General features: G+C 43.2%; 1 protein-coding gene across 2 annotated transcripts in view; it reads right to left on the reverse strand.

The window, feature by feature from the left end:
- Positions 1-1,152: 1,152 nt before the first annotated feature.
- Positions 1,153-25,024, reverse strand: part of faxcb (failed axon connections homolog, metaxin like GST domain containing b) — a 151,060-nt gene continuing 127,188 nt past the window's right edge. For both annotated transcript variants that reach the window (XM_070884486.1, XM_070884484.1), the window contains 2 exons: positions 12,333-12,449; positions 1,153-1,530 (listed from right to left, as the gene is read on the reverse strand). In XM_070884486.1, coding sequence (XP_070740587.1) covers positions 1,232-1,530; positions 12,333-12,449 — 416 coding nt within the window. In that variant the 3' untranslated portion in view covers positions 1,153-1,231. The remainder of the gene's footprint in view (positions 1,531-12,332; positions 12,450-25,024) is intronic.

Genomic DNA, 25,024 nt, shown 5'->3' on the forward strand with positions numbered 1-25,024 from the left:
TAAGATCACTTGTATTTTGTCCTTTTTTAAGCCACAAGACAGTTTATAAAAACTACGTTTTGTCCCTGTAGACAGGCAGGTTGTATTTCGGATGAGACATAAAATCGAGGCCCTGTCTGCCTTCTCAGGTGACGTTAAGCATTCCATGGCACTATTCGAAGAAGAGTAGAGAAGATCCCCCAGTGTCCCGGCCAATATTTGTTCCTCAAGCAACATCACTTCAAAACAAGTTATCCAGTCATTTATCTCATTGCTGTATGTGGCACCTTGCTGTGCACTAATTGGCTGCCAAATTTCCCTACATTACAACAGTGACTACACTTCAAAAGTACTTAATTGGCTGTAAAGCATGTTGGGACATCCTGAGGTTGTAAAAGGCGCCATATAAATGCAAGTTCTTTTTCTTTTACGCAGCTCAGTTTGGCTTCAATATTTTCTCATCTATAGAATTAAGGATTAGGGCCATTTACAGCAGAGCTGATAATGCAGTAAGTATATATTAATTGCTCCCAAGTCATTATGTTTAAAAACTGTACTCCTTCCAAGTCCTGCACTGCAGAAATAATATATAACAAAGGAGAACCAAACAGGCTAAAAATGTATGTTTCAAAGCACACTGTTGAGATTACTGGTCACTTCACATACTGGCAGATTGTATAAATGCAACACAGTTTAAATATATAAAATCCCAGAAAACTCCTACACAATCTTATTCAATCAATTCATAATTCAGCCTAATAGATAAGTGTGTATTTCATCTAAGTACATCACTGCTTCCCATGCACTTTCAAATTTGCCTTATTGAATTGGCATTTATAGAGCATGTTCTGTGCTATGTTATATATGGTTTTTGAATTGTCTAAAATTAATGGAGAGTTGCATGTTTCTGCGGCATAGCTATAAAGAATTGCAATTTTGAAACCAGATGCTGTAACAGTAGGCACACAAGGCTACAGACTGTATAGTGACCATTAAGACTGAATGTGTTGTTCTATTAGCTTTACTTAAGCATATACCTCAGTTAAGTACTATACATTTGAGAGGAGTAGACTTTATTGGTGTAAAGGAGTTTTTCTGTTATTGTAACTGGTAATATTATCACATTGGTCCAAATAACAATACCTGTATTGAGTGATTCCTTGTGATCTCCAGAGTAAATCAGTTTACTGTGTAAGGTGCAAAATATACAATAATGTATTTTTCTTCAACCCAAAAGTCTCTTTAGTGTATTTCACTTGCTCTGTTCGTTATCTGTGTACTCTTCCATTTCCACATCCGAATCGAAGAGCGAGTGGCCGGTATAATCAGTGTCCGGAGTCTGTGAATAGGAAACGCTGTTCTCAGTTACTTCTTCATCAAATGTTTCTGTGCGAGAGTACAAGCTGAAGTCTAGGAGTGGTGTGGGAGTCAAACTGTCTTCACTGGATTCATCTTCGTTATCATATGAAGCATCATCACTCTCTTCAATCCATTCAGGCCAGAACTTCCTCTTAATCCTCTCACAATACAAGGCAAGATTAACCAGCTCATCTGAAAAAGGTCAGGAAGGATGTACACACAATTATTCTGCATCTCTGAGCATTCTGTTATTCAGAACAGCCTTGCAAAAGCTTTTCAATGTTAGTTTCTCTAGAATAACTTGATCTTCAAGTACAGCAATGAGTAAGCTGGGCTAAAGCAATGGTTATACTTGCATGAAGTCCTTGTTCATGAAACGCAAAAAGTTTGTAAGCAGGTACAGCAAGTAATCAGGAAGGCATATGGAATGTTGGTCTTTATTGCAAGTGGGATGGAGTATAAAAGCAGAGAAGTCCTGCTACAACTGTACAATGTATTGGTGAGACCACACCTGAAGTACTGCGTACAGTTTTGGACTGCGTATTTAAGGAAGGATATATTTGCATTGGAGGCTGGTCAGAGAAGGTTCACTAGGTTGATTCCGGAAATGAGGGATTTGACTTATGAAAATAGGTTGAGTAGGTTGGGCCTCTACTCATTGGACTTCAGAAGAATGAGAGGTGATCTTATCGAAACATATAAGATAATGAGGGGCTCGACAAAGTGGATGCAGAGAGGATATTTCCACTCATAGGGGAAACTAAAACTAGGAGGCATAGTCTCGGAATAAGGGGCTACCCATTTAAAATTGAGATGTGGAGGAATTGCTTCTCTCAGAGGGTTGTAAATCTTTTGAATTCTCTGCCCCAGAGAGCTGTGGAGGCTGGGTCACTGAATATATTTAAGGCAGAGATAGACAGATTTTTGAGCGATAAGGGAATAGAGGATTATGGGGAGTGGGCAGGGAAGTGGAACTGAGTCCATGATCAGATCAGCCATGATCTTATTAAATGGCAAAGCAGGCTCAAGGGGCCAAATGGCCTACTTCTGTTCCTAATTCTTATGTTCTTATGTTCTTATAAGTCAAGTTATTTGAATCTTATTTACCAAGATAGATCAAGTCAATATTCTATTTTGTTTGTATACAGCGAATATCCTGCTGGCTCCAGGCATTTCACCAGATTTAGAAATAATGGCTATTTCCAGAAATTCCCCAAATCTTTATATATATGCTGAAAATTACATTTATTTTCAGAATATGTTGGTCAACTGATAAACACAACAGTCATTTTGTGTCAAAGAATCTGAAAGACGAAAGCTTCCTTGTAAGGTCTTATTCATTCTTTTGAATAAATTCCATCTACCACACATTGGGGATAATTCTTAACTTTGCTACTACCTTTGTGATAACCTGACAGAATCCGTTGTAGAATCTGCCTGTTTTTAATTGATTTCAACAGGATGAAAACTGGGCAGATTTTACAACGAGGTGCAATTCATTCCACGAGGTTAAAAGTTATCCCCTCTATGGGCCCAAGTTTCACCCTCTTGAAAAACGGCACATCTCGATAAGGTGTGCCGACTTTCTGGAAGAAAAAGGGCGGCGAAAACTTACCTTGTGATTCTGCGAGTTCTTCAGGACGTCTTCGTGCTCGGCGTGGCGCAACACAAGCGGTCGGGGGCGGAGCCAGGTCCTGGCACTGAAAGTGTGCGTGCATGTACAGTAGCTCCAGGCCCCCGAGGCTGTGTGGGAGGGGCCCGAAGCATGCCGGCCCTAGCCCTGGCCGAATGGGCTCACTGGGGCAGCGAAGATCGGACTGCACCTCCCTCCTCTTCAGCTTCAGGTCCCGCTCCAGCTCCCCCCCCTGCCCCCGCCCCTCCCCTCCCCCCCCGTTCAAGTCCCGCACCGGCTACCCCCCCCCCCCATTCAGGTCCTGCTCCGGCTCTCCACCCCCCTCCTCACCCCCCTCTCTCCCGCCCCCCTCCCTCCTCCCCCCTCTCCTCTTCTCCCCTCCCTCCCCCCTCCTCTCCCTTCCCTTCCCTCCCCCCTCCTCTTCCCCCCTCTTCCCTCTTCTTCCACCCTCCTCTCCCCCTCCTCTTCTTCCCCCTCCCTCCCTTCCCCTCCTCTTCTTACCCCTCCCTCTCTCTCCCTCTTCCCCCCTCCCTCTCCCTCCTTCCTCCTCTCTCCCCCCTCCCTTCCTCCCCCCACCCCTCGCTGTCAGAAACACAGAGAGACACTGACACTGACAGAGAGAGAGATACTGACAGAGACAGAGAGCGAGACACGGGGGGGGGGGGGGTAGGAGGGCGTCCCAGCACGCTGATGGAGGGCTCCCAGTGCTGCACTCGGTGAGTAGAAACTTAATTTTTTATTTATTAATTTTTTTTATTTTTAATTTTTTTATTTTTTTTGATTGATTTATTGATTGATTTATTGATTTATTTATCATATATTATTGATGATGGCTTTTTATATGTAAAAGTGAAGTGTTTAATGTTTGTAAACTTCCCTCCCCCCCCCCTTCCCCACCCCCCATCTCTCGTTCCCAACTCCTGATTTCTAAGTGTAGGCAAGGTTTTTCTGAGCGTACAAAAATCTACACAAAAATTCTAAGTTAGTTTCCAGTAAGTCTTTACTGCCTAAACTTGTAAAACAGGCGTAAGTGGCTGGACACGCCCCCTTATCTGTTCTAAAATGAAACTGTTCTAACTCACTAGAACTGGCGCAAACTAAATGCCGAGAATTGCAATTTCTAAGATACTCCATTCTAAACTAGTTGCTCCAACTCAGGCCGAAACTTGACCTCAGGTAGAGCTTATCTTGTTTAATTCTTGAGAAACCATGGGCCAATTAAGCGGTTTAATTGGAATGCCAGCAAGACATCATTGGATCTTGCGTAAGGAAGCTAACCTCTCTTGAGTTTGCAAGGTGAATTCATCTAAATCAGTTGAACACACTCCCTATGCACAGGCCCAGGCAACTTCACTGATGTGTGAGCAAGATATCTGCCATGTTCCAGCAGCCCCTAAAGAGATGCAGTCAATTACAGATAAGTGGTCATATAGGTGGGAAAAATGTCTTTCAACCTTTGGATTCCATTATACTCATTTTAAATATCGAGTCTTAGCTCACTGGTAGAACTCTCAGCTCTGAGCCTGATGGTGGTGGATTCAAGCTCCATTCCTTGAGCACATAATCTAGGCTGACACTTCAGTGCAATACTGAGGGAGTGCTGCACTGATGGAGGTGCCGTCTTTCAGAAGAGACATTAAACTGTGGCTCCGTCCGCCTTCGTAGGTAAAAGATCCCTTGGCACTATTCAAACATTTCTCCCGGTGCCCTGGCCAATATTTATCCCTCAATCAACATCACCGAAACAGATTATCTGGTCATTTATCACATTGTTGTTTATGGGATGGTGCTGTGTGTAAATTGGCTACTGCATTTCCTACATTACTACATTAATTACACTTTTAAAGCATTTAATTGGCTGTAAAGCACTTTGGGACATCCTGAGATTATGAAAGGTACTATATAAGCGCAAGTTCTTTCCTTCTTTTTAAATATTTGTTAGCCTTTGCAAAGGCTGTGTGGGAAGGAAGTGACAAGACAAAAATAAAGGAAGGCAAACTGGATGTGGTGAAGCAATGTAGCACCCAACCATGTTTGATAGCTTCTAAAGTGGATGCGGTGCTAAAATAAGTGGTTACATTAGGCATTGACCTGTTTGGCACTCCAGAGCTCCCTCCCCAGATGAAGGCAGTGCATCATGCTACCAGGTGGTAGTTCGGGCCTGGGAACTGATTCTAGGAGAATCTAAGAATCTTACAGCAGAAAGGAGGTCATTTGGCCCATCATGCCTGAGTTGGCTCTTTGAAAGAGCTTCCCAATTTAGTCTCACACCTTAGCTTTCTCCCCATAACTCTGCAAGACATGTCCAATTGCCTTTTGAAAGTTCCAATGGAATCTGATTCCACCAACCTTTCAGGTAGTGCGTGCCAGATCTTAACAGATCTCTGTGAAAAATTTCTCCTCATTTTCCGTCTCATTCTTTTGACAATTATTTTAATTCTATGAACTCTGGTTACTGACCACTTATCAGAGGAAACCGTTTTTCCCTACTTGCTCTATCAAATTTTGAAAACCTCTATTAGGTCTCCCCTCAACCTTCCCTGCTCTAAGGGTCTCCCCTCAACCTTCCCTGCTCTAAGGGTCTCCCCTCAACCTTCCCTGCTCTAAGGGTCTCCCCTCAACCTTCCCTGCTCTAAGGGTCTCCTCTCAACCTTCCCTGCTCTAAGGGTCTCCCCTCAACCTTCCCTGCTCTAAGGGTCTCCCCTCAACCTTCCCTGCTCTAAGGGTATCCCCTCAACCTTCCCTGCTCTAAGGGTCTCCCCTCAACCTTCCCTGCTCTAAGGGTCTCCCCTCAACCTTCCCTGCTCTAAGGGGAACAATCGCAACTTCTCCAATCTCTCCACTTAACTGAAGTCCCTCATCCCTGGTATCATCCTGGTAAACCCTCTCTGACATCTTTTCGAAAATGTGATGCCCAGAACTGTGCACAATACTCCAGCTGAGGCCGAACCAGAGATTTGTAAAGATTTAGCATGAGTTCCTTTTTTTTTTAATTCAATGCCCCTATTTACAAAGCCAGAAATCCCATATGCTGTCTTAACAACCTTCTCAACATGCCCTTCCACGTTCAAAGATCTGTGAATATGCACCTCCAGGTCCCTCTGTTCTTGCACCCCCTCAAAAGGAAGGAGTAGGCCATTTAGCTCTCCCTGAGTCTGTTTCCGCCATTCAGTGAGATCATTGACCTAACTCCATATATCCACCTTTGCCCCATATCCCGTAATACCTTTGATTAACAAAACTCTATCAATTTCATAAGAACATAAGAACATAAGAATTAGGAACAGGAGTAGGCCATCCAGCCCCTCGAGCCTGCTCCGCCATTCAACAAGATCATGGCTGATCTGGCCGTGGACTCAGCTCCACTTACCCGCCTGCTCCCCATAACCCTTAATTCCCTTATTGGTTAAAAATCTATCTATCTGTGATTTGAATACATTCAATGAGCTAGCCTCAACTGCTTCCTTGGGCAGAGAATTCCACAGATTCACAACCCTCTGGGAGAAGAAATTCCTTCTCAACTCGGTTTTAAATTGGCTCCCCCGTATTTTGAGGCTGTGCCCCCAGGTTCTAGTCTCCCCGACCAGTGGAAACAACCTCTCTGCCTCTATCTTGTCTATCCCTTTCATTATTTTAAATGTTTCTATAAGATCACCCCTCATCCTTCTGAACTCCAACGAGTAAAGACCCAGTCTACTCAATCTATCATCATAAGGTAACCCCCTCATCTCCGGAATCAGCCTAGTGAATCGTCTCTGTACCCCCTCCAAAGCTAGTATATCCTTCCTTAAGTAAGGTGACCAAAACTGCACGCAGTACTCCAGGTGCAGCCTCACCAATACCCTGTACAGTTGTAGCAGGACCTCCCTGCTTTTGTACTCCATCCCTCTCGCAATGAAGGCCAACATTCCATTCGCCTTCCTGATTATCTGCTGCACCTGCAAACTAACTTTTTGGGATTCATACACAAGGAGTCTGGAGGAGTCCGTGTTCCATGTTTTTATGGAGTGCACAAGGTTGCAGCCCCTGTTCCACTATTTGAAGGGGCTGCTCCTGAAATTCTGGCTGCACTTCAGTCCCACTCTCCTGATCTTTGGGCACCCTGTGCGGAGGGGAGCGGGTACGTCCGAAGGCCTCCTCGTAGGACTGCTCCTGGGCACGGCCAAGGGTGCCATCAGCCGGTCCAGGCAGCGGGCGGTCGAGGGGGTCGTTCAACCTGACTGCCTGCCTCTCTTCCGCTCTTACATCCGGTCCAGGGTGTCCTTGGAGATGGAGCACGCGGTGTCCACCGGTACGCTCGCGGCCTTCCGCGAGAGGTGGGCACCGGAGGGACTGGAGTGCATCATCACGCCCGGCAACCAAATTTTAATTTGATTTTACGTTTTAAAGTTTAATTTGTTTTAATTGCCGGTGCTTTTCGTGTCCCCCTTCCCTTTTATAGGGGGCACTGGGGAAAAATTGTGATTTTAGTGCCCAAAAAAAAAAAGAAAAAAAAAAGAAAAAACACAAAAAAAACAAAAAAGGGGGGGAAAAAAGGGCCTTGTAAATGTCTGGAGTGTCACCCAGGTCGGGTGGCACCGTTTAATGTCTTTATGTTTTGCAGGTAAACTCAAAAGAGTTTCATACACAAGGACCCCCAGGTCCCTCTGCACCGCAGCATGTTGTAATTTCTCCCCATTCAAATAATATTCCCTTTTACTGTTTTTTTTTATTTAAAATTTAAAATTTAAAGATTTAAAATTAACAACTGACCTAGCATCAATTGTCATTTGCGGAGGAGAGTTCCAAAATTCTACCACCCTTTGCATGTAGAATTGTTCCCTAACTTCACTCCTGAAAGGCCTGGCTCTAATTTTTAGACTATGCCCCCTCGTCCTAGACTCTTCAACCAGTGGAAATAGTTTCTCTCCATCTACCCTATCAGTTTTCCTTAATATCTTGAAAACTTCAATCAAATCATCCCTTAATCTTCTAAATTCCAGGGATACAACCCTAGTTTGTGTAATCTCTCCTCATAATTTAACCCTTGGAGTCCAACACAAAAGGAGGCCATTTGGCACATTGTACCTGTGTCGGCTCTTTGAAAGAGCTATCCAATTAGTCCCACTCCACTGCTCTTTCCGCATAGTCCTGCAATTTTTTCCATATTAGACATCTGAATTATGAGTTTGTACTGCCTCTCCATGCTGTTTTTCCCAAAGTGTATCACTTTACACTTATGCGCATTAAATTGCATCTGCCATGTGTCTGCCCATTTCACCAGTCTCTCTATGTCCAACTGAAGTCTACTACTATCCTGCTCACTATTTACTATGTTGCCAAGTTTTGTATCATCCGCAAACTTTGAAATTGTACTCCCTATACCCAAGTCCAGGTCATTTGTATATCAACAAAAAACAACAGTTCTAATACAGACCACTGGGGGACTCCATTGCATACTTCGCTCCAGTCAGAAATATATCAATCATCACTACTCTCTGTCTCCTATGTACCCAAGTTTCCACCGTCCTTTTAATACCATGTGCTTCTATTTTATGAATATCTGGTCTGGTATGTGGTAGATGATATGCTCATGTTGATAAGTTTCTAGGAAGATGCATGGCAACAGAGGGCAATTCGATAGAATGGATATCATTCCAACCAACATTAAGACAAATATCCCAGTGCAGTGGAGGAGAAGATACCATCAACCAATTGCTACCGCTGCCAGTGCTCTGTCTTCCTCAGAGCACAGATATTTATCTTCTTCACCCACTTGCAATGTTGTCAGCTGATCATTTTTGAACAATATGGTGATGGCTCATCAATAACAACATTGTGCAGCATGTAGCACATCAGCACCATTTTATCACCTTTCAGTTATTAAAACATTCCAGGTACCTGAAGAACTGGAGCTAAAGAAAACATTTACAGGGCTATGGGGAATGTGCGGGGAAGAAGGACTAATTGGATAGTTCTTTCAAAGAGCCGGCATAGGCATGTTGGGCTGAATGGCCTCTTTCTGCACTGTAAGATTCTATGATTCTGTATTTCTGTTTGAGTATGTCAGAAGTCTACTTATATTGGTATGTGGGCTGTACAGAGACATCATAAGGATACTTTTCTAATTTTCTGCCTGGGCACTCATCTGGTGGAGCAGATCATCCAGCCATTGTAGAACTCGACAGATTCTCATCCCATTGAATCATGGTTACAGTGCATAGGCCAGCTGTTCAGTCTATTTACACTTTGGAAAAGCACAGTAATTTTGAAATGGTGCCGGATTATGTGAATCATAGATAATCTCTGGGAAGCAGGCATTAATCTGCAAACTCCTAAACTGGCACTCACATACCATTTGCTTATTAAGGGAATTAACACACTTTTAATTTATGTATACCAACACTTCTGGGCAATGCCTGGATGTCAATGTAAATACAATTCCCTGAGCCGTAAAGAATCACACAAACATTTAGGAACATAGGAACATAGGAAGGAGTAGGCCATTTAACTCCCCTTGAGTCTGTTCCGCCATTCAGTGAGATCATGGTTGATCATTGACCTAACTCCATATACCCACATTTGCCCCATATCCCGTAATACCTTTAATTAACAAAAATCTAGCAATTTCAGATTTAAAATTAACAATTGATCTAGCCTCAATTGTCATTTGCGGAGGAGAGTTCCAAAATTCTATCACCCTTTGCATGTAGAGGTGTTCCCAAACTTCACTCCTGAAAGGCCTGGCTCTAATTTTTAGACTATGCCTCCTCGTCCTAGACTCCCCAACCAGTGGAATTCTCCATCTACCCTATCAGTTTCCCTTAATATCTTGAAAACTTCAATCAAATCATCCCTTAATCTTCTAAATTCCAGGGATACAACCCTAGTTTGTGTAATCTCTCCTCGTAATTTAACCCTTGGAGTCCAACACAAAAGGAGGCCATTTGGCACATTGTACCTGTGTCGTTTCTTTGAAAGAGCTATCCAATTAGTCCCACTCCACTGCTCTTTCTGCATAGTCCTGCAATTTTTTTCCATATTAGACATCTGAATTATGAGTTTGTGGACAGAATGGTGGCTCATGTGCTTAGAGGGATATGCTGATAGTGTTAGATGAAGTAGGGTGGGAGGAAGCTTGTGCAGAGTATAAACACTGGTATAGACCAGTTGGGCTGAATGGCCTGTTTCTGTGCTGTAAATTGTATGCAATTTATCACTGTGATGTTCTATTAGGAACTAGAAGCTACCGATGGCATAGAAATTGAGAGCAGTCATTTTCCTGACCAATATAGCGAGAGCAGCATTGACAAAAGACTGTCCCTCCGGCTAACTGATCAGGAGGTGATGCAGGTCGATGACCACCTCCCTGGGCAACGTCAGCTTTTACACACACTGCTTCTCCATGATAGGGAGGTTGCACTTTCTTTGGGGTAGATTTTCAACTTACTGTCTGGACAAAAAGTCAACGCAAATAAAAAACTGGTGCTTTCTGTAATGGGCAGCTGCTTTTACACCTGGGCAATAAGTTGAGAATCTTCCCCTTTTGTTCCTAGATACATTACTGGAGATAGTTAGTGTGGGTGCTTGCCTGTGTTCTGCAAAACCTTCGCTCCTGTTCTGTCCTGTCTCCTACAGAGATACAGGATGGCCCATGCTGCAGCTGTAATGCTCACCAGCATGTCAACTTTTTTTTTAAAAGCACTTTACACTTAACAAGAATCCCAGGTTCCATGATATTTTATTAAATAATATTGGTATAACTTGTATAACATCAGGGCCCTAACTGAAATATATTTACTAGCCTACCAAACCATTTATAGTCCCCATAATCTCCAAGTAACCAACCCTAATATCATAGAGGGGAGACGGTTACAAATTTATAAAAATACATTAAACAAAATATCTGCACACCTAATGTGGTTGCTATTAATGTATTCCTTTTGCTTGACACTGTATTCTAAATACCCTTAACTTTAACTATTTCTGATATAACATTTACAGAGATATAATTCCATCACTGTCCGTCAAGCTGTACGAGGAGACCATAATTCCAAAAAGCTCCTTGAAGCACTGGAGCAAATGCAAAGACATGTTGCACCACCTTGTAGCCACATAGCACCACCTTGTAGCCAAATTTGGAATTTCATGGACAAGATTCTGGTAGGTGTGACCAAGCATTACCACTGGAGGTCACTGTTTTCCAGAACTGTGAATACCAACGGCTGTATTTTAAAACATTAACCAGAATTGCCTGGAAACTTAAGCTGAAGTAACGGTGCAAGTCCAGCATAATGCCAATGACAGACAAGATTGAGGAAAATTGGCTGCAAGTGATTTACACCCATTTTTATGCTAAGCCAGAATTTCCTCAATCTTTTACTCCAATTCCACAAAACCTCTGTTGCAATCTTCTGCAGCTCATTATTACAGCTTTGTCTCCCATGCAAAAGTGCAGCTCAAGCAAATTTCCTGAACTTACAACAGTGGCTTTAACAGTGGCTAATATTTTAGGCACAACAGGACCCAAAGTCATGTTTCTGGTGTTAATGGTAATTTTGTTAAGCATTCTTTTCTCCTCACTGAGACCTACATTTTCTGTATCTGTGAATGCATTTTTATGGCACATGAATGATTTTTATTAAAATAAATTTAAAACTTACATAATTGCATTTTCTTAAACAAGCTGTGCCTAATATGCAGAAATGATGGCTTCAATCTTTAATTGTCATGCATAAAGAGGGAGTTAAAGAAAGAAATGGATAAGTTCAGCGCTTTCCTCCAGCCTCGTTTGTTTACGCTGACTAAATAACGGTGTCGTGCCAGAAATAGTTCTGGGTTTGACATGAAGCTAAATAATAAAGCAATCTCACTGGCGTGGTGCAAACTCTGAATGTATGCTTGCCTTGTGGTGCACTGTTGCCATAATCATTATGGCTTCATATATCAAAAATTACATTAGAACAAGAGTGTTTATACCTTCAGTTTTAGAACACAGATAACCAGTCACAACATTGCTATTGTTTCATTGCTTTCAAGCCACATGACTGACAGGAGGGTGTCATCAGGTAACTAACACAGAAATATTACGGAAATAAGAGTCTAGTATATATTACTGCAATTAAATAAATACAGCATATTTAAAACAATATGAAAGTATATTCTATATATTTAACAAAGAGAAGCTCAATGAAACAGAATCAAAATTTTAAATCCAATATAGTAGCTTTTTAACTAAAGCAATTTTCTCCTATCTGAACAAAAAATGCCCAAAAACAAATACACCAAAGTGCGTGAATGAACTAACTGAAAAATTGCTTGCAGAGCGATAACATTAACTTGAGTTGTGTGGATTTTTCTTACAACCCTGATGACTTCTCACCTCGGATCAGTCTTTCTGGCCTGGTTCCTGGCAGGGTCCACATTGCCTGAGCCAATTGCCCAAATACAGCAGCATCCACTGTGGAAGGTCTTGGGCCCATGATGTACTTCTTATCGCCTGCAAACAACAGGCCAGATCAATTTAGATGTGTTGGTTTTCCCTGTTGCCTCTCCTTTGTTAGGATAGAAAGGAACCTGTTCACAGCCCTTTGCCAACATCACTCTTGAACCAGGGATTGCGAGGTTTCTAAGAGCAGTGCAGACTGATTCTCTTTCCTTCTATTTTCCCTTCCTTCAATTTTTTGCCACAAGTTCCATTTTTATACATAAATACAAACAAAAACTATGGCTGGAGGTTGTTTTAGAGTTACTATGGAAAAAGTAGACTGGAACAGCACATGTTTGATCACTACCCAGTTAATTATTTACCTCTCCCATATCAGAGTAATAAGAACATAAGAATTAGGAGCAGGAGTAGACCATTCGGCCCCTCAAGCCTGCTCCGCCATTCAATAAGATTATGGATGATCTTCTACCTCAACTCCACTTTCCCACACTATCCCCATATCCCTTGATTCTCTTAATATCCAAAAATATATCGATCTGTGTCTTGAATATACTCAACGACTGAGCCTCCACAGCCCTCTAGGATAGAGAATTCCAAAAATTCACCACCCTCTGAGTGAAGAAGTTTCTCCTCATCTCAGTCCTAAATGGCCGATCCCTTATGCTGAGACTGTGACCCCTGGTTTGGGACTCCTCAGCCAGCGGAAACATCCTCCCTGTATCTACTCTGTCAAGCACTAAGAATTTTGTGTATTTCAATGAGATCACCTCTCAATCTTCTAAACTCTAGAGAATATAGGCACAGTCTACTCATTCTCTTCTCATAGGACAATCCCCCATCCCAGCAATTAGTCTGGTGAACCTCTGTTGTACTCTCTCTATGGCAAGGTAAGGCCTTGGGTAAGGAGACCACAACTGTATACAATACTCCAGGTGTGGTCTCACCAGGGCCCTATATAATTGCAGTAAGACATATTTACTCTTATACTCTTATACTGTAATAAAGGCCAATATACCATTTACGTTCTTAATTACTTGCTGTACCTGCATGTTAACTTCATGTACAAGGACACCCAGGTCCCTCTGAACACCAACTTTTCCCAATCTCTCACTGTTTTTCTATTTTTCCGACCAAAGTGGATAACTTCACATTTCTCCACATTATATTCCATTTGCCATGTTCTTGCCCTATCACTTATCCTGTCTATATCTTCTTGAAGCCTCTTGGTATCCTCCTCACAACTTACATTCCCACCTATTTATGTATCATCAGCAAACTTGGATATATTAAATTTGATCTCCCCTCATCCAAATCTTTGATATAGATTTTGAATAGTTGAGACCCAAGCACTGATCCTTGTGGTACCCCACTAGTTACAGCCTGCCAACCCAAAAGTGACCCTTTATTCCTACTCTCTGTTTTCTGTCCGTTAACCAATCCTCAATCCATGCAGTTACCCCCAATCCCCTGAGCCCTAATTTTGTTTAATAACCTCTTGTGTGGCACCTTACCAAATGCCTTCTGAAAATCCAAATACACCACAACCACTGGTTCCTCCTGATCTATTCTGCTAGTTACAACCTCAAAAACAGGCTTGTCAAACATGATTTCTCTTTCATAAATCCTATTATCAATCCTATTATTATTTTCTAAGTGCCCTGTTACCACATCCTTAATAATAGATTCTAGCATTTTCCCTACTACTGATGTCAGGCTAACTAGTCTGTAGTTCCCTGTTTTCTCTCTCCCTCCTTTATTAAATATTGGGGTTACATTTACTACTTACCAATCTGCGGGAACCGTTCTAGAATCTATGGCATTTTGGAAGATGACAACCAATGCATCCATTATCTCTATAGCCACCTCTTTCAAAGCCCTAGGATATAGGCCATTAGGTCCAAGAGATTTACCAGCTTTCAGTCCCATTAATTCCTCCAGTACTATTTTTTTACTAATACTAATTTCTTTCAGTTCCTCATTCTCGCTAGACTCTTGGTGCTCCACTATTTCTAGGAGGTTTTTTGTGTCTTCTTCTGTGAAGACAGACACAAAGTATTTGTTTAATTTCTCTGCCAGTTCCTTATTCCCTACAGTCTATACACGCCATGCTCCCATTTCATTAACATGAAACACCCTCATAGAATAACCTGTACTTTATCTTACCAAGTTCAAACAGAATTAATATATAATACTGTACTGCTCAATAGTATTAGGATGTTATGTTGTAATGCTTACATATTACTACTACATTATTCTGTAACAACAGTGTATAACACTAGTGTATTGTAATGGAATATCCAGTAATACCCGAGTAGTACTAAACTATTACAAGATACATGTCCAGTAGTGCTAGAGTATTATAATGTATTCCTCAGTAATATGATTGTATTAGTAGATTATGATACATTAACAGTAATGCTGCTGTATTATACTGTACTACTCAATTATGCTAATATGTCATGTTATCCTTAAGCTTAAGAGAAACAAGCTGTTTAAATGTAACATTGTTGTGACTGGAATTTTAAAATTTTCCTTTACTTTGGGTGCATCCCATAGTTTAACTTACTTAAACTGATCACAAATATATTTCCAAATTTGGGCCCTAAAGGATACAACCTTCTCTTGTTTCTATGACTTGATGAAATCCATGGCTACAACATATAAAAATGCATGGATACTCTGGATGAATATTCACATGTTTTCAAGTTTCAACTTCATTTATGGAGATCAGAAAGTCGAAGTTCTGATCTCATCCACAAAACACAAATGCAGGATTCTAGGGAATTTAAAAGTAGATCATTGGGATACACCGGCACAGACTGCCAGTAAAAACGAATGAAAGTGCCAGGAAATATAGGCACAGAAATAGAGCAGCTGGAAACTAATTAGGTTAGGTAGTGGTACAGGTCTGGTTAGTGGTCAGAGATAGGAAGGTGTGACTGCAACTCAGGCAGGTAAGGAGACCCCAGGTGCAGTACTGGAGGAGCCTCGGCCTTTGCCCTTGTCCAAGGTTCTTGTGGCCTATGTGGAAGGGGGGCAAAGTCTGCCGGGTGGATGATCAAACTCTTCACGGCACCGTGGTACAGGAGACCATTCACGTGGGGAAATTGAAAAGGAATGCTGTAGGGGATAATATAGTCAGGGGGATAGATACTGCTCCCTGCAGCCGCGATCAGGAGTTCCAAAGGCCGGGTTAAGGATATCTCCTCACAACTGGAGAAGAATTTGGAGTGGGAGGGGGAGCATCCAGTTGTCGTGGTCCACGTAGGATCCAACAGCATAGAACCAGGAATGAGGTTCTGCTGAGAGAGTTTGCAGAGCTAGAGTCCAAAATAAAAAGCAGAACCTCAAAGATAATTCTTTCTGGATTGTTATCTGAGCCACATGCAAATTGGTATAGGGATAATCAGATCAGAGAGTTAAACGTCAAAGAATGGTGTGGGAGGAAAGGGTTTGATTCATGATGCACTGGCAACAGTACTGGGGAAAGAGGGAGCTGTTCTGTTGGGGCGGTCTCCACTTAAAGCGGGTTGGGACCAGTGCCCTGGCAAATCGAATAACTAGGGCTGTACACCAAAAAGTGTGTATGGGGGGGTCAGGTGAGAAGAAATTTATAAATCTAGAGAGAAAAATCAGAGCAATGGAGCAGTGTAGCGATTTGGGTACAGATAAGCAGAGTGTGATAGGAAGGGACAGAGAGTTTAATGGTAAAAGTACATCAGCGAATTAAGTGAAAGCAGGGAATAATGGTTAAAAAGCTAAAATTAAAGGCTCTTTATCTGAATGCACAAAGCATCCGTAACAATATAGACATGGTTTCGGGTGGGGTGGAGTATATAAATTGTGATACACAAGGTATCGCAATTGTGTGGGACAGGCTCAATGGACCAGATGGTCTTTACCTGTCCGTCATTGTGCGTATGTTCGTATGAATTAGTGGCACAAATAGAGATAAATGGTTTTGATCTAATAGACATTACAGATACGTAATTGCAAGGTGGCCAAGGTTAGGAACTAAATATTCCAAGGTACTTGATGTTTAGAAAAGACAGGCAGAATGTAAAAAGGCAGGGTGAAGTAGCCCTGATAATTAAGGATGACATAAGGACAGTAGTAAGAAAGGATCTTGGCTCAGAAGATCAGGCAGTAGAATCAGTCTGGGTGGAGATAAGAAATAACAAGAGGCAGGAAACACAAGTTGGGGTAGTTTATAAGCCCCAAAACAGTAGCTATACCGTTGGACAGAGCATTAATCAACAACTAACAGGAGCTTATAACAAATGTAACACAATAATCCTGGGGGACTTTAATCCTTGTATAGACTGGGCAAATCAAATTGGTAATGGTCGTCTGGAGGACGAGTTCATGGAATGCATTTGAGGCAGTTTCCTAGAACAATACTTCATGGAACGAATCAGAGTATAGGTTACTTTAGATACTGTATTGTGTATAGAATCATAGGGCTAGAAATTCGGAAAATAGCGCTTTCGCTGTTTTTTGGACGCGAATCGTGGATTTGTGTTTAGCTATCGCTGGACTCCGCAAAATTCGGCAGTGATCAGTGATAACGGTAGCGGTAAATCCGGCCTTGCACGATGGAATTTGTGCGCCGAAGCCAAATTCACCGATCTGATTAAAAAAGCGGACCTTCTGCACATGTGCAAATTTTTTTTTCCCCCGACAATTTCTTTCTTCCCTTTTTTTTCCCGTGATTCTGGTCAGCAGTATACCCATGTCTCAATCTGTCATTTTTAAAGATCTGAGACGATGCAGGGTGAATATAGCAGGCAGAAGGCCAAGAAATTTCGTTCCGATGCAAATAAGGCACTGATCACAGCAACTGAAAGTAGATGAGGGGAATTTAATCGGAGGGGTCCAAGTAACCGCGCCCCCCCCCAGCTGTTATGAGGTGATTTTGGACCTGTGTTGCTGAGGAGGTTTCCTCAGTTGTTGACATTCGCAGGGACCACAAGCGCTGCAGGAAAAGGTGGAATGACTATTGCAGGGTCATGAGAGTAAGTAATATTTTTATTGATGCACTCCTTGATTATTTAAATTGTAAATCTGACACATGTTACTATAGGTAAGCTTATTGTTGCACCTTATTTGCCATGAATGGTCGTTACACATTAATAAGACTGCTTTTTTGACATCTAAAAAGATGTTTCTGCACGTCGATGTCTTCCTCATGAACCACGTGCAACTTCCAGGGCCATTAAAGAGAGGACTGTATTAAATGCACACAGTATGGTATAAGTGATTTGATGGCTATCTGTGTGTGCCACAAGAACAGAAGGGCCCTCTGGTAACCATTCCCATTGTCATCTTTGCAGGGAAAGATTTCCCACAACCACCGGGAGCAGCGGCGGACAGGCGGTGCTCCATCCCAAACACTTCCATTAACAGACTTGGAGGAGCAAGTGGCTGGTCTCATTGGTGCCTCTGGGAGGTCAACTACCCATGCGGGTGCTGAGCCTATGTTCGTAACTGGGGGTAAGTCCTGCAAAATCCCTGGGCTGGGTTGGGGTGATGTGATGTAGTGTCTGTGGGCTAGGGTTGGGATAATGTGATGCAGTGTCTCTCAATGACATATAATGCAGTAGTGGTGGTCCTATAAATAAGCCTGCGCTATATGACCTTACTCATGTCTCCCTGCCCCTTCACCTGCTGCTAACCACTCGTCTGTTGTTTTCTATTTTGCAGATGAGGATTCTGAGGCGCCACACCCTCATATGGAAGCCTCCACCTCAGCCCATCATGTGTGGGTCGAAGAGAAAGATGAGGGCCACGCTGAGGACCCTCCACGGGAGGAACAAGATGATGATGCTGTTGCGGGGGCGGGGAGGCTGGTGGTGGTAAGGGTGCAGGAGCCGATGCAGTCACCACCTCTTTTAGCTGCGGCCACAAGTTCTTCGGAGGAAGCCACATTCACAGGCTTTGTCACATCTGAGGCAGCGGGTCCAAGTCGTGTGCAGCAATCACCCCCAGGGTTGCACCCCGTATGCCCTCTCTTCAGAGGTTGAGTCGGCAAAGCTGGTCTGCTGAAAGACTGGCAGACGGACACCTGGACATGGTGGGACTGTCAAGGGGGAGCATCGAGCTCAATCGAGAGCTCCTCCAGGTCCTGGGGGCATTTATGGCAACATTGCAGCACAATCTGCGGACATGAGGGAAGGCTTGTCGCAAATTGTCGCTGCGATCCGGGAGAACACCGAGTCTGTCAATGCCCTGTGACAATTGATGGTCTCGACCTTTGGCACTGCAGTCCCAAGTGATACACAACCCAGACCGACAGCACCTGTGAGTGGGGAGGCAGAAGAAGAGCCTTCCCACTCAGAAGCCGGACCTTCCATACCCTGAGCTTCTCCAGGGGGTCCAATGGCATCTCCATTATCTCTCCCCCAACAACAGCAGCGCCTTGCGCGCCTTGCGCACCTTGCTACACACCGTCTTGGTCCCAATGTGGGTAGGGGCAAGAAGCGAGGGGGTGGGGGGGTTAGGACGAGGGGGGGGAAGGAGGCTGCAGTTAAAAGACGTTCGGTGCAGGGGTTGTTCTTGTTTTGTTGTTATTTTGTTGCTGTTTTGCTGTTATTTTCCTGTTTCATTATTTTATAAAAGCTTTAAAAGTTTTAAAAGTTTTACAAATTGTGTTCAAGTTAAATTTTATTAAAGTTTCAAAATTAAAGTTTTAAATGTACAAATGTTTCATAAATTTACAAATGTTTTATAAATTCTTTTGTTCACCTTAACCATTCTTGTGCAGTGTTTCATTTGCAGAATAAGATAGGGAATAGTCAACATGGTGGGATAGATTTTGGGCGGGCAACCGTGAAACATGCCGTTCACTCTTCAAGCAAAGCGTTGCATTATAAGTTGCTGACCTAAGTCTTTTGCAGTGGCGAAAGCTCCACAAGCCCTCCCCAGTGGTGGTGGTGGGTGTGGTGACATGGGTTCATCACTAGACTCCTCATCCTCCTCCTCCTCCCCCTCACCCCTCCTCCTCCCCTCTCTCCTGAGGTGGTCCTGCAGTCCCCAGTGGCAAATCCTGTCCCCTCATGGTGGCTAAGTTGTAGAACATGCAGCACACCACAATGAACTCAGCGATCTGCTGAGGGGAGTATTGCAGGCTGCCTCCAGAGTGGTCCAGGCATTGGAAGCGCTGCTTGAGCACTCCAATTGTCTTTTTGACAATGTTGCGAGTGGCTATATGGCTGTCATGATAGCAACGTTCGGCTTCTGTCTGTGGGTTCCGGAAGGGGGTCGTGAGCCAGGTGAAGAGGCCGTAACCTTTGTTCCCCAGCATCCAGCTCTGGCCTTGTGGCTGACTCTCAAACAGGTATGAGACACTGCTCTCACAAAAGATGAAAGCATCATGGATGCTCCCTGGAAACAGGGGATTTATTGCCATGATGCACTGAGTATGGTCGCAAACGATCTGTATGTTCAGCAAGTGGAAGCCCTTTTGGTTTCGATAAACCTCTGGATTCTCCAAAGGTGCTCATAGGGCAATGTGCGTACAGTCAATGGCAGCCTGAACCTTGGGGAAGCCAGCAATTCATGAAAAACCTATAGCCCTCTCATTCTGTGCCTCATTAGTCATTGGGAACTTTATAAAGTCCATCCTGCGTGCATACAGTGCAGTAGTCACCTGGCGAATGCAGCTATGTGTAGCGAACTGCGAGATGGAGCATATGTCCCCCACTGATGCCTGAAAGGAGCCGAAGGCATAGAAGGCAAGTGCCACAGTCACCTTCACCTCAACGGGCAGTGCAGTCCTGATGCTGCTGGTAGGCTGTAGGTCTGCCTTTATCAGCTGGCACATCTCTGTGACCACCTCTTTTCGGAAGCGCAGCCTTCGAACACACTGAGCCTCAGATAGCTGCAGGTATGAGCGCTGTTTTCTGTAAACTCCTCTCCATACATCTGCGAGCTCTTTGATTATGCTAAAATGCTCTTGAATATGCTTTCTTCCAGCTTGATGCTGCATAGAAAAAGCAGCCAGCAATAATGGCAAAGATATTATAGCCCCCATTCTTTTAAATGTCCTTAAATAGCCTTAAAAACAAACTATAAACTCACAAAAATCTCAATGTGTAAAACGCAGCCTTCCCTCCAAATCCTTTTATGCACTGAACTTCTGCTCTGTTTTTCAAGATGGCGTCGTTAGCGACGGGTGCAGCCTGGGTCCAACCTGGTAAGACTTGATTTTTTTGGGGCGGGTGATAAAAGTGACAATATTGGCGAATTTTCTGCCCACGACATAAAAATGGTTTAAAAATGGGCATGTGATCATTTTTATCGCCGGCGCAAAACCACTGCCGAATTTTCTGTCCAGCGCTAAATTTTGTGCGCCACATTTAGCGCCATGGCGGTAAAACTGGCGCAAACCTACCGAATTTCTAACCCATAGAATCATAGAAATTTACAGCATGGAAAGAGACCATTTCGGCCAACAAAGAGCTTTCCAGCCTAATCCCACTTTCCAACTCTTGGTCCGTCGCCCTGATGGTTACAGAACATCAAGTGCACATCCAAGTACTTTCTAAATGTGGTGGGGGTTTCTGCCCCTACCACCCTTTCAGGCAGTGAGTTCCAGACCCCCACCACCCTCTGGGTAAAGAAATTTTCCCTCAAATCCTCTCTAAACCTCCAACCAGTTACTTTAAATCTATGCCCCTTGGTTCTTGACCCCTCTGCTAAGGGAAATATGTCCATCCTATCCACTCTATCTAGGCCCCACATAATTTTATACACCTCAATAAGGTCTCCCCTCAGCCTCCTCTGTCCAAAGAAAATAACCCTAGCCTATCCAATCTGTCCTCACAGCTAACATTCTCCAGTCCAGGCAACATCCTCAGAAATCTCCTCTGTACCCTCTCTAGTGCAATCATATCCTTCCTGTAATGTGGTGACCAGAACTGCATGCAGTACTCTAGCTGTGACCTAACTAGTGTTTTATAAAGTTCAAGCATAACCTCCCTGCTCTTGTATTCTATGCCTCGGTTAATAAAGGCAAGTATTCCATATGCCTCCTTAACCACCATATCTACCTGGCCTGATATCTTCAGTGATCTGTGGCCATGCACTCAAAGGACCCTATTTTCCTCTACACTTCTCAGTGTCCTACCATTTAATGTGTATTCCCTTGCCTTGCTAGCTTTCCTCAAATGCAGTACCTCACACTTCTCCAGATTGAATTCCATTTGCCGCTGTTCTGCCCACCTGACCAGTTCATCAATATCTTCCTGCAGTCTACAGCTTTCTTCTTCATTATCAACCACACAGCCGATTTTAGTATCATCTGCAAACTTTTTTATCATACCGCCTACATTCAAGTCTAAATCATTGATATACACCACAAAAAGCAAGGGACCTGGTATTGAGCCCTGTGGAACCCCACTGGAAACAGCCTTCCAGTCACAAAAACACCAATCAGCCGTCCAGTTACAAAAACACCAAAACACCAATGCTTCCTGCCTTGAGCCAATTTTGGATCCAACTTGCCACTTTGCCCTGGATCCCATGGGCTTTTAGTTTCGTGACCAGTCTGCCACGTGGGACCTTATCAAAAGCCTTGCTAAAATCCATATACACTACATCAAACGTACTATCCTCATCGACCCTGCGTGTTACCTCCTCAAAAAATTCAATCAGGTTCATCAGACACGAGCTTCCTTAACAAATCCATGCTGACTATCCTTGATTAATCCGTGTCTTTCTAAATGATTTATCCTCTCCCTCAGAATTTTTTCCAATAATTTTCCCACCACCGAGGTTAGGCTGACTGGCCTGTAATTACTCGGTCTATCCCTTTGTCCCTTTTTAAACAAAGGTACCACCTTAGCAGTCTTCCAGTCCTCTGGCACCACACCTGTAGCCAGAGAGAATTGGAAAATGATGGTCAGAGCCTCTGCTCTTTCCTCTTTTGCTTCTCTTAACACCCTGGGATACATTTCATCTGGGCCTGGGGATTTTTCCACTTTCAACCTGCTGAACCCCTTAATACTTTCACTCTCATTACGTTTATTTCATCTAATATTTCACACTCCTCTCCTCCCTGATTGCAATGTCTGCATCATCCCTCTCTTTTATGAAAACAGATGCAAAGTATTCATTAAGAACCGTACCCACATCTTCTGCCTCCACACACAGGTTACCTTTATGGTGTCTAATATGCCCTACTCTTTATTTAGTTATCCTCTTGCACTTAATGTATTTATAAAAGATCTTTGCATATTCCTTGATTTTACTTGCCAAAATGTTTTCATTCTCTCTCTTTGCTTTCCTAATTTCCTTTTTAATTGCACCCCTGCAGTTTTTTTTACTCCTCCAGAGTTTCTGCAGTATTGAGCTCTCAGTATCTGTCAGAACCTTCCTTGTTTTCTTTATCCTACCCTGTACCCTTGACATCTAGAGGGCACTACTTGTATTAGTCCCACCCTTTTTCTTTAAGGGAACATACTCGCTCTGAACCCTCTGGATCTCCTCCTTGAATGCCTCCCACTGCTCTGACACTGATTTACCTTCAAGTAGCTGTTTCCAGTCCACTGTGGCTAAATTACCTCTCAGCTTAGCAAAATTGGCTTTTCCCCAATTGAGAACTTTTATTCCTGGTCTATCTTTGTCCTTTTCCATAACTATCCTAAATCTAATTAAATTATGATCACTAACACCAAAATGCTCTCCCACTGATACCCCTTCCACCTGCCCAGCTTGATTCCCTAAAACTAAATCCAGAACCGCTCCCTCCCTTGTTGGGCTTGCTACATGCGGGCTGAAAAAAGTTCTCCTGAATGCATTTTATTAATTCCACACCCTCTATACCTTTCACACTATTTTTATCTCAGTTAATATTAGGATAGTTGAGATCCCCTACTATTACTGCCCTATAGTTTTTGCACTTCTCAGAAATGTGCCTACATATTTGCTCTTCTATCTCCCTCTGACTATTTGGGGGTCTATAGTGCACTCCCAGCAGTGTGATCATTCCTTTTTTGTTTTTCAATTTGGCCCATGTGGCCTCGTTTGACGATCCTTCCAACATATCATCCCTCCTCACAGCTGTAATTGTTTCTTTAATCAATACTGTGAGCCCACCTCCTTTTTTACCCCTCTCTCTATCCCGTCTGAAAACCCTGTAACCAGAATTGTTGAGCTACCATACCTGCTCTTCTTTCAGCCATGTCTCAGTAATAGCTACAATATCATACACCCAAGTGTCTATTTGTGCTCTCAGCTCATCTGCCTTATTCCCTATACTCCTTGCATTGAAATATCTCACATTTAGCACTGTCAAACTTCTTTGTTGACTATTTTCTAGCCCTTATTTGCTCTGTCTTCCAAATTCACTTTCTATTTTTCTGCTTTCCAATTCCAGCTTTGCTTCTCTCCCTGTTGAATCTATTCTCAGGTTCCCATCCCCCTGCCAAGCTAGTTTAAACCCTCTCCAACTAGCAAACCCTCTGTTGGGGTGCAACCCATCCGGCATATACAAGTCGCACCTCCCCCAGAAACGGTCCCAACGCCTCAGGAATCTAAAGCCATCCCTCCTTACCATCCTTCCAGCCACGCATTCAACTGTCCTATCCTCCTATTTCCATACTCACTAACATGTGGCACCGGCAGTAATCCGGAAATTACTACATTTGAGGTCCTGCTTTTTAATCTCTCTCCTAGCTCCCTAAAATCTGCCTGCAGGACCTCATCCCTCTTTCTACCGATGTCATTGGTACCGATATAGACCACGACCTCTGGCTGTTCACCTTCTCCTCCCAGAATGCCCTGCAGCTGCTCAGTGACATCCCTGACCCTGGGACCAGGAAGGCAACATACCATCCTGGAATCACGTCTGCGGCCGCAGAAATGCCTGTCTGCTCCCCTAACTAACGAGACAAGTTTATTAGTAATTTTGTAGTAATTCTCTGGGAAAGAGTGACAGAACATGATAAAATTTTACGTTGAGCTTGGAAGTGAAATACTTCAGTCGGAAATTAGAGTTTTAAAATTAAATAAAGCCAATTGCATAGGTATGAGGGGCAAGTTAGCAAAGGTAGATTGGGAAATTAGATTAAAAGCTATGATGGTAGATAAGCAGTAGTAAACATTTACAGAAACATTCTAAAATTCTCAACAAATATACATTCCATTGAGAAATAAAAACTCCATGGAAAAGTGATCCATCCATGGCTAACTAAAGAAGTTAAGGATAGTATTAGAATAAAAGAAGCTTATAATGTTGCGAAGAATAGTAGTAAGCCTGAGGATTGGGAGAGTATCTAAATCAGCAAAGGATGACCAAAAAATTGATAAAAAGAGAGAAAATAGAATGAGAGTAAACTAGCAAGAAATATAAAAACAGATTGTAAGAGCTTCTACAAGTATGTAAAAAGGAAGAGAGTAACAAAAGTAAGCATTAGTCCCTTAGAGACTGAAATTATAATGGGAAATAAGGAAATGGCAGAGACTTTAAACAAATATATAGGGCCCGAACTTGGTGGCCTTACCGCCCAATGCCGCCGGCTTCCGCCAAGGCTTTTGGGCGGTCTCCCCTCGATGCCAGTTTCCATTGGCCTCCTGCCGGCGGGAGGGGAGGACCGCTGGGAACCGTGCGCTGACGGCCGCTAGCC

The sequence above is a fragment of the Pristiophorus japonicus genome, chromosome 7 (genome assembly GCF_044704955.1).
Source record: "Pristiophorus japonicus isolate sPriJap1 chromosome 7, sPriJap1.hap1, whole genome shotgun sequence".
NCBI classification, from domain to species: domain Eukaryota; kingdom Metazoa; phylum Chordata; class Chondrichthyes; family Pristiophoridae; genus Pristiophorus; species Pristiophorus japonicus.